Source organism: Eleutherodactylus coqui, chromosome 3 (genome assembly GCF_035609145.1).
Source record: "Eleutherodactylus coqui strain aEleCoq1 chromosome 3, aEleCoq1.hap1, whole genome shotgun sequence".
In the NCBI taxonomy this organism is placed as follows: domain Eukaryota; kingdom Metazoa; phylum Chordata; class Amphibia; order Anura; family Eleutherodactylidae; genus Eleutherodactylus; species Eleutherodactylus coqui.
The window spans coordinates 85,306,294-85,317,428 of NC_089839.1; the positions used below are offsets into that span (position 1 = coordinate 85,306,294).

General features: G+C 39.5%; 1 protein-coding gene across 2 annotated transcripts in view; it reads left to right on the top strand.

The window, feature by feature from the left end:
- The window catches only part of SLC8A1 (solute carrier family 8 member A1), a 333,579-nt gene extending 323,975 nt beyond the window's left edge, over positions 1-9,604 (top strand). For both annotated transcript variants that reach the window (XM_066595820.1, XM_066595821.1), the window contains exon 8: positions 8,098-9,604. In XM_066595820.1, coding sequence (XP_066451917.1) covers positions 8,098-8,474 — 377 coding nt within the window. In that variant the 3' untranslated portion in view covers positions 8,475-9,604. The remainder of the gene's footprint in view (positions 1-8,097) is intronic.
- The last annotated feature ends 1,531 nt before the right edge of the window (positions 9,605-11,135 follow it).

Sequence of the window (11,135 nt, forward strand, 5' to 3'; positions counted from 1 at the left end):
TATGCTTCAAGCTCGAAAGTCTGTTAAGGAGTAGCAATCCATGAGAAACAATTTAATGACATTTGAAAGCCAAAGCACAGTCTGCTAGCGTTTAAGCCAGCTGGATCCCCAAAGAGGTAATTATCTCTGAGAGATAGTATATAATACTGTACATCAGCAACCACCATGCATATGTTACACACAAGGAAATTGGGCCAACACGGTCAAATGGCTTTGACATCTGAGGCTAAAATTTACGAGATTAAGTTTAAAGTCTGCTGTCTGTAAGTCTGTATGGAGGTATTTATCGACTCGCCAGTTAAAACTCCACTATATAAGGCCTGGGATTAGTGTGTAAACAGTTCTGCTTGTTCAATGTGTTACTTAAGACATGAAAACCCATTACATATTTTATAAGATCTTGGCAATCTACGGTGCTTCACCAGCTTAAACATCGAAAATTACGGTTATATGGGTGGAAAGGAAATTAATGATCTCATAAGGCATATTGTAAAATCTGATACAAGGCATTAAAACACATACCTCTAAGATTTTATTTTATTAGTAATGCTATTATCTCTCATTTGGCATCCAAGCCTCTTTTCAATAGAAAAACAGATTTTTTTAGAGTCTATTAAGAAACAGGCAGTGGCTGCAAGAAAGGCTTATTAAAATAAAATGGCCTATATGCCTACAGCAGATTTAAAAAATTCCTTTAAAATGGTTGTCTTACGAAAACTACACCTTTCCATATGCACTATTGGGGCGTATGAAAGCCCAGGACCTCCTCTATGAGCCAGAGCAGAGAGCCATTAACAAAAAAGCAACTCCAACTACGTATGTATTACATGATCATCCATTCTGGCCAAAACTTCTGGTCTAAGAATCTAGAACCCCCATGATCATCTGATCTCTGGGTTAGCTTCCTTTATAAAAATGGATATGTGGAAACAAAAAAACTGGTACATTTATGCAACTTTCCAATGAAAGTCGTAAGAAAACAGGGTGAAATATCCAACTTCTCTTATATTTTGTGAATTAACCCTTTGCAATCCAATTTTGGATTCAGGGGTTCCTAGTGGGCTTTCTCTTTCTGACATTATACAATGGCGCCATCTGCTGGCTAGAGACCATACTGCGGTATGGGACATGCTGGAGAGGCCCCCGACAACAGAGCGGCCAGTAATATACAGTAAGAATACCCTGCTGGACCTCTTTCAACATCAGAGCTGCACAGCCTTCAATCAAAATGTCTTTAGACGTCAGACAGTGGATTGGAAAGGGTTAAAAGCCAGCAAAAGATCCGCGTTTCAGAGTGACTTTATAATGGGTTTTATATTGGGTCTTAAGATAAGAGAAAAATAGTTTTTTAATGTGTTAAAATAAACTAACTTTCTGTGCCATGCTATCACAATCAAGGTAAAATTTGCTGCATTTGTAAGGCACACAAAAGATACCAGTCCCACTGATAAGTGTAGTGCACCATGCAGCCTGTTAATAATGCCACATATAATACAGCCCGACGAGTTACCCGACACCTCAAACGTGAACCACTTCGGCACTGACACCCCGGGCTCCCCCAACATTTAAATTTAGACTGCTTACTCCAAAAAAAAAATGCCTCACAATGTGCCCAATCAATAAACTTGCCTCATACCGTGTCCCATGACCCCCAGTGAGGCTGAAAATACAATGCCGTATGCGCAAATACGTTCAGCAGTACTGAGCGTTGCAGCATCTGAACGAGGGAGATTTTTTTCTCTATCACCGGCAATTCAAATACTTATCTGCCAATGCAACTATATAGGGTGCATTCACACACAGCAGATTTGGTGTGGATTTTCCGCAACAAAATCTGCATGAATCCTTTTTTCCCGAATGAGTAACTCAGATTTTGCTGCAGATTTCACACCAATGCAGAAGCCACACCATAGCATATTTTTGTTCGTATCCATACCAAAATTTGCAGTATACATATCTGCAGCAAAATCCCCTGCAACATCCATGACGGTGAGGGTTTTGATGTGTGTTTATGACGCAGATGCACAGCAGATTGCATCAAAATTTGCTTCAAAATAAGCACCATTGGTGCCGATTTTCACATGGTTTTTTATGTGGATTTTCACTCTACAGAAAAAGTACTCGGTGCTGCCCAGGTGTTCCGTCTATCACTACTACTTGTTTCACTATTTCTGATGCAAAAGCAAAATCTAAATTCCTCCCCTCCTGTTTCTGACTTGGCACTTCTGAGCACAGAAAGAAGGAAACGAGGGGGAGGAAGTCGGGTTTGCGCACAAATAGTATTGATAGACGAAATTCCCTGGTGACACTTGCTCTGCCCATCAGATCCAGTCAGTCTCTGGGGGACCGGTCCGGGGGCACATGCCCCCCAGTCACCTGGCCCAGTCTGCCTCTGGTTTCCGAGGCTTATATCAGACTCTTCTTCTCCCTCCCCTGGCTCTTGCACTGATCACTCACTCTCACTACACTGACGAAATCTGTTTTCAGTGAGGCAGAAATGAGATGGGTTATCAGTTTTACTGAGGGGAACGGTATGAACCAAAAGGCTGAGAATAAGGCGCAACCCTTTAGTTGACATGAACATACACAATTGTTAAAATTTCTCCGTTTTTATTTGGATGAACCAGCTTAAAAACACATGTTTCAAAGCAATGCAACGCATCTTATTCAGTACTGCTGGGAACGCACACTAATTAATAGCAGGACGGGGGCTGGGCATATGTATAAATGAAAATGCCCCACAACATTTTTTTATGACAACATACATGTGTGTCTATTAAAGGGTTGCGTCTTATTCCCAGCCTTTTGGTCCATACCGTTCTATTATATATATGCCTACCCATGGTTTAAACATTTCCTGGGTTGGCTGCACCTGGCACCCCATGCATATACCTCTTTATTGCCATTACACCATCGAGATACCTAATTAGGACAAGGACCTACCACCACCACTGCACATGACCTTCACTGAGGTAGCTCCACTCCTTTTTCTACACCATATCATCTACAGTTTCACTTAGGGATCAGCTTACAGCTGCTGCCTATAAAAATCTTGAGTGTAAGGAAGAAGGATGATGGAGAAGAGCGTCTGCAGAGAGAGAGAGAGAGAGACACACAGGCTCACAGAGTGGTAGCTGATGCTTCTAGTAAGTGTTTTACTGTCTTACCCCAGCGCTAGATTCACATTACCACTACTCAGTACTCCTGTATAGTGTCCACTATGCTGCTGCTTTTGATGGTGTGCTATGGAGACATAAGAGAGCAGGATTTCTTCTTCTCTATGTGTGCTGTGTATGAGGCAGTATAGCAGCTAGTCTCCACCTACTCTGAAGCTTATTCCAGAGACAACTGACAATTAGGGATGGAGTCTGAGAGGCTAAACATGTTGATACTTGTAGAATACAAGTCATATAGTGGATAGAAATATCACTGTTCTTCATTTACAAACACATGACAGCTTATTTTAGAAAGCTTCAGAATTTGTTGTTTTCTATGATTTGTTTCGTAGAGCAAGTCTGTGAGTCCTGCTTTCCCCACTCAAACATAGTGATTGACAGCTTTTTCTATAAAAATGGGAATACTGGGAGAGTAGTCAATCATTCTGTGTGGGCAGGGGAAGTAGGACTCACAGGCTTTATGATTCCTGGCAGCATTTTATGAGCTTTTTACATGAACATACAGGATTAATAAAAAACTAGATTTCCCGGAGCCGGCCTCTCTTCTTTATCTGTCCTGAGAGAGGGTTACATACGTACGTATCCTGATAGAGCTGCTTTAATGAGATAGTAAGGTTTTATTATATAAAGTTCAGAAATTCATATGCGATAGCATCTGCATGCAGGAAATAATAAAAATCTGCAACTGTGGTTGCATACTGTATTGTAGCAGGATCCCTGTATCACATTGGCACATCTAAAATTCTACATATATTCCTTAAAAAAACAGTCTTTGATTCGTGGAAATGTTAAAAGCATATCAGTGTGCTTGGCCCTTGTCACTCTGAAAGCGTACAGTACTTTCCGAAAGCAGTCTTTTCGTGCTATCAAAGTAAAATCGTGAAGCTTTGATCCTTTCGTATGTTACAGTGGATACAGTGTGACAATGGAGAGAATAAATAAGAGGGGCAGTATGCTTATAGCAGGAATATACAGTAAAAAGAATTTACCACAAGAGTCACAGGCACATGTACAGTAAGTGACTGAGTTATATACTGCTCTCAAGTTGTTAAAGCTGCTCTCAAGCTGTTGCAGAGTTCTAAAAAATACAGGGTGTCTCAAAAGTGTGGAAACTCGCATAAAGAATAAAAACAGTTTGGTTGATCTAATTTTGCATACAAGCTGTAAGACCATGTCACCAAAATGACGGCCATTTTGAATCTCAAGAATGTGGGTTAGCCTTGTCCACATACAGCAAATTTTGTCAATACATGAATGGCATCCTTACAAATTGCAGATGCTGTAAAACCTGATGGAGGATGATCTTAACACGTTCTACTTGAGATAACGCCATCATTCACATTGCCTGTATCGAAGACAAATCACTGTGCTAACACAATGGTAAATAAAGTAATATTAAAATGAAGCACACCGTTGTTTTTCTGTTGGAATTTTTTGTCAGTTTGATATATCACACACCTATCTTTTCACTGGAAAAATTTAAATTGAATCCAAGATGGCTTAATTCAAAATGGCCGTCATTTTGGTGGCATGGCCTAACAGGTTTCTCCCTTCCACTGTAGCTTGTAGGAAAAATTGGATATCAACATCTGGCAAACTGTTTTCATTTTATATGGGTGTTTCCACACTTTTTATATGTATTTCTGGGAAAGCTGGGTGACCACTTTGAATTCAATGAATGACTGAGCGCTGTCTCTCACTGGCTGAGCACTGTAGCCAATCAGAGGAAGTGGTTTCTGGAGGCAAGGGTTTTTTAAATTGCCGGCCAGGAGAAAATGCTTCAGATGAGTGCCAGGAAGAAGATGCGCCAGAGCTGGACAGTGCCGGAGAGGTGATCTATATATTATTTTTATTTTTTCAAGCAGCTTGGGCTTATTTTCATGGAAGGGATTATATTTCAAGCCCTTCCCCTGAAAATCACTGCAAGGGTTGCCTGCATCCCATTGCTTTCAACGGGGCAGCAGCAGCAGCGCCGGCCCTATTAAAAGCAATGGCAGAACATCGTGATTCTCTGCCACAACTGTGGCAGGGGATTCTTTCATCACTAAACACCGTGACAGTGCTGTCACAGTGTTCAGTGATAGAGGGACTCCCTGTAACATCACAAAATGTTACGTGCAGCACGGACCTTGCTGGTATACGCATGTCCTATCTTTTGCTGGTGCAAAGGTTTTGCGCTTGTAAAAAACGGACATGTGAACACCGCATAGGAAACCAATGGTTCTAATAGATGCGCTTTTTTGTGCACATAGGTGCATGCAAAAAAAATCCGCATGACCACGTCCATTTCCACCGATACGTTCTAACTTTGGTAGGTGCGGATTTTTGCCCGCACACGCGGTGTGTTTTTATTTCTGTGCGGAAAACCACGTGGATTTTTTAGTTTTTTAGTTCTTGGTGACTGTTGTGAAGCAAATCTCTGTAATTTCGCAGCTCAGGTAAGATGTCCTCCTAATCATGTAAAAATGAATTGAAAAAGTTGCAATCAGAAAATTAAAAAAAAACAACTTATAAAAAAATGAGTTTCCGAGCATACTTTTAATTAGCTAAAAATAATCCATTCCCTCTTAAGTGCTCCGATGAATTGAAGAGATTGTTATATGATACATTTTAAGAACAGATCAGTTAATAATGAAGGATAAAAAATGTCCTTTATATAAATTTCATCTCAACAAAAATGACAAATCATTGATGAGTCAAGGGCCAGGCAGGCAGGATGCAAAGGATTCATCCACAGCTAGCCTTCATTGGTAACAAAAGAGCAAAAATTCCAAAATAGCTCTTTTTATCATAGGCATTTATTGTACATTGGATGCAATTTAGAGCAAATAACTGGAAAATGCAGTGGCCAGCAAGTAGATTAAATCAGACAAAAAAGCAGATGAGCCCATCTTAAAAAATGCATATTTCAGGCTGGTTATACCCTGGAAAGCAGTTTGGTGTCCATGGAGTAAATATCACGAATTATACCGTTTCCTATTCTGATAGAATCTGTAGGGAAGCCTATTATTAGGTCACCAGCGGCTTATAAACTCTCATTTGCAAATTCCCAAAGCGAATATATTATAGGAAATATATGCACCATGTGTGGCTGAGTAGACAATAGAAAGTTTTTCCATTTAGAAAATATGCGCTAGTGTGTGGATGGATGGGATATGTTGCTTTTATAACATTGTAATGTAATGCGATAATTCATATTTCCCATTATGTTCACTTGAAATGAAACTTGTATATTATTATTTATTTGTATTAACCCTTTCCAATCCACTGTCTGACATCTAAAGACATTATGATTTAAGGCTTTACAGCTCTGACGTTGGAAGACGTCCGTTGGGGTTCTCTTACTGTATATTGCCAGCCTTTCTGCTGTTGGAGTCTATCCAACGTGTCACCTCATGCAGTACTGGCTTTAGCCAGCATAAAGCGCTGTTGTATAACGGCAGAAAAAGAGTAAGCCCCCTAGGAAAACCAGGATACAAATTGGATTGGAAAGGGTTAATCATGTTAAAGTGGTTGTCTAGTTTAGAAAACTAATTTTCATATACCCCATTAAAGAATTCTGAGTTAAAAAATGGGAAGCTTCTAGGCTAGGAATTACAGAGGAAGGCAGCTCCCAAATGGAGGAGTTCCACTACCGCATGGTCAGGGAGTATTGGTACCATCAGAATCAAGTTCTCTCAGTATGCTCCTGCAAGAATTGTAGCCAATTTCTCGATAACCATAATCCATGAAGGCTTGATTTGAACTAGATCAATGCTGACTGTTGTTTTCCTCCAACATTGGGCTATTGCTGTTCTAGAGGCCAGGAAATACAGTACAGGCAACCCTTTTAAGTGATCTAGGTTTCATTAAGCTGAACTGCCAGATATTTAGGTGTCATAACCGTAATATGGACTCTAAAATGCACCCATACGACTACCATGTGAAAGCGACTTAAAACAATACTGCACTTTAAACCAATGTATACTTATGTGCTAGCCAATGTGATAACGAGCAAAAGTCCAAATTACTTCATATGCCTGAAATTATGTTTGTGTTGAATAATTGCTTTATTTAACCCTTAACCCTGACCTCTGAAGACATTATGATTTAAGGCTGTACAGCTCCGATGTTGGAAGACATCCGTCGAGATTCTCTTACTGTATATTGCCAGCCTCTCTGCTGTCGGAGCCTATCCATTGTGTCACTTCATGCAGTACTGGTTTTAGCCAGCAGATAGCGTCGTTGTATAACAACAGAAAAAGAGTAAGCCCCCTAGGAAAACCAGGATACAAATTGGATTGGAAAGGTTTAAGTGCTGGCTACTAGGGGTCTCACGTACTTCTAACTTGTCCACTACCTGCTATGTGAGGTCTGTCGCAGAAATAACAAGATGGATTACAGGCAGGGGAGGTGGGTCTTGGCTTGCTGCTGTCTCATGCAGCTTGTAGCAGATTATTGGGAGTTGATGGGGGAGGAGAAGGGAGCTGCTGGAGGTGAACAGAGATTTCACACAGAGACATGTCTACAGTTAATAGCAAGTGTTTACTGCCTCATGGCTACTGAAATCAAATGTACACTACTCAACACTGCTGTATAATGTTCTCCATGATGCTGTTACTTCTAATGGTGTATTCTCCTCTGTGTGCTGTATATGAAGGCATTACAGCAGCTGGTCTCCACTCACTAGCTCATTGAAAACTGAGAATTAGAAATGGAGCCTGCAGATGGGGAAAACTGGTCAAAATGTAGGATACAAGTCATATAATGGCCAGAAATAGTGTTATTCCTCAGGTAGACATGGCAAGTTATTCTAAAAAATCAGCTGCAAGTGTTGGTACACGTTTAGTGGAATTTCAGGGACAGATATTTTTATACCATGTTCGGTATCATCATGGATTGTAATGTTGGGTAACAAAATTCTTTCCTTTTGTCCCCACAGATACTTTTGCAAGCAAAGTGGCAGCTATTCAGGATCAATATGCTGATGCCTCCATAGGTAATGTCACCGGTAGCAACGCTGTGAATGTTTTCCTGGGAATTGGTGTGGCATGGTCCATTGCTGCCATTTACCATACAGCTCGTGGAGAAGAGTTTAGAGTCAATCCTGGCACCCTGGCTTTCTCTGTCACTCTTTTCACTGTATTTGCATTCATAAACGTTGGTGTCCTGCTCTACAGACGACGGCCTGAAATTGGTGGTGAGCTGGGTGGGCCACGGACTGCCAAGCTTCTTACAGCAGCCCTCTTTACTCTGCTGTGGTTCTTGTACATTTTCTTCTCATCTTTGGAAGCCTACTGCCACATAAAGGCCTTCTAAAGAAACACTCCAACATAGTAAATATATAAATATATATAAATATATGTAGAATGAACAGAGGAAAAAAGAGACATTGCCATTTCCACTTACCTGCTGATGGAATGCAACTGTAGAAGCATTCCTTTTTATGGGTAGGAGCAAGAATTTAAGGTTTCTTACCCGGGGGCATCATGTTGAACTAGGCATTGATGCAGGGACATCTTTGCAACTGTACCTAAAACAGTGTACTATAAATGTTTGACTACTTTTATTTTTGAAATGACTAATCTGAATGCTACTTGGGCCTTTTTGTTATAATGTAAAGATGCCGGAATTACTAGTAACTATTTTTTGTTGATGTTATTGGGGAGTGAGAGGGGTGAGAGTCTGGAAGAGAAATGTTACTGATAACCGAATATCCAATGTCAAAAGCTAATTAACCCAAGCGGCAAATGGAGAAGCAGTTTGCCAACAAGATGTTATATTAGACTCATGTGCGTCCACGAAATGGGTAAATGAAAACAACCAAAACAAGTAGCCTTCTCCTCTCCAACTAACTGTTGCATTGTAACTAGCATGTGTTCCTCCATGTTCTAAGCCACCAAACTACAATGAGTCTTTCCTGTTTGTGCTTTGCCTACATAAAAATGACCCTATTAGAAACCCCATGCTGGTCATAACAAATTTTCTGCTATTGCTTAGACCACATCAAGAGCCATCCATGCAAGAGTCTTCTGGGCATGTATCCATCCATGAAGCATAGTCATGTCTTGTCTTTCTTCTATGTGTCCTGTTGTGCATGAATGAAAAGTATTTGTGTATGCTATAGCTTAGCGATGATCCCCATTAACCAATGTTGATTGAATGTGAAAGACATAGGTGTGTTTTAGTGCTAGAGTTTGGGGTTTTTCCGTTACTTGTTTTTTTTTTTGTAAGGTTTAGGGGTTGTTTTGTGTATTGGGTAATATAGACAACCTCTGTAAATTCAGCATAGTTCTGTACAAAGTACAGTACAGTATGGCAGCATAGAGTTAATGAAGGATGTGAAAGCCTCTCTATTTGCATTGCCCATTGAAGAGTTCAATATGGGTCTCATGCAGATATTTAAATACCAAAAATGTGCCTAGGAAATTAAAGAATTATTTAAGGAAGTATTTATTAGAATTTATATATTTTACAGTAACTAATAGAGGGTATGGATTGCTACTAGTGGATTATATCTTAGACATATCACCTTTCATTATTATAGCACATTTTCCACAATTTGTTTCGTTTTCAAGATGCAGTGCCATTGCCTTGTAGTTAAAACTGGATTTTTTAAATAGAATTTCTAAAGGGAATTAATGGGTCTAATGCTCTAAACAGTCATCCTCAGTATGCTTTAGTCTCAATTTTCTTAATAGAAGTGGGCGGTTTTTCAGTATCAGAGCTGTGACATCTGATGCATCTGTAATATCTGATATATATCATCCAGCTTACATACAACACTATTCATTATTTTGAAGTTCAGTTACTGTTAGTTTGAAAGTGCGGCAAAAGTATGATTTTGTTGCCAAAAATTACATTATCAAATTACTAGCACAATATTGATAAGTCTGCATTGGACGAATTCCAAGGGAAGGTTAGCCATATTTATATTATGTTACAAGAAATTTGTTGAAATCTCAAAAATCGCTACTGTGCAGTGTATCAACTCCCGAAATTACCATGCATTAATAATTCGACCTTGGAGTGCTCCTGCAGCCGCACGGCTATTTCACCTTGCACATAGACCATGCCATCTTTAACATTATTCCTATGATCTGGAGCTCTTCATGAAATCTGTTACAGACGAGGTCCTTAGATGATCTTGGGTATCGTTAGTAGATGCGTTACAGCCATAGTTTAACATCATTGTCAAAGGCTTAGGTTGGGACTTATGTTATGAAGATGATTGATATAAGTACGGTAACTACAAAACTACATATGGTAGAACTAGTGGTACCTCGTAGTACAATATCAATTCATTTTGTGGCAACCATTGTAACTTGAGACCATAATTCTGTGGAAAACTGGTACTTCGTTCTGAAACCTCCAAAAGCCAACCAAAAAAATGGGAAGATTAAGAGCTTCTAGAAATTGATGAATAACTTTCTATGTAGATGGCAGGAGCTTCTTTAGACCACCGTTACATCTTCCCATGAAAAGCTTGAACAATACATCAACGGCAGGTATATATGACAACAGCTTATCTACTGTTCTACAAGATGTCTATAACAAATTTTCCATTTCACTATCCAAAAATGGAATTCTACGCACAATTTTTTAAAAACATGTAATAATAATAAGGTCTTTAGGTCAATCTAAAACCCAAACTATTAAATTAAACCTGTTCCTTTTTATTAAGCTGCAAACAACTGCCTGAAAATTCTACAGACACAACATACAGATCTAGCAAAGTTTAGCTTGACTCTCAACACATTAAGATAATATTTTGCAAAAAGTTTCTCTACCCTTTTAATAAATTTACAGCGGCATTTGATATGTTACGGTGAGATAACAATAGCTTTTCATCAGCGTAAGATAGTTATAACAGTTAAGGTAAACTTAGCAACATATGTACAGCCTCGTATACGATCTTTTGTGCAGACAGGAAATGGAGTTGATGCCCATGGCGGACAAGCTGCTTTCTTTGATTGGCTC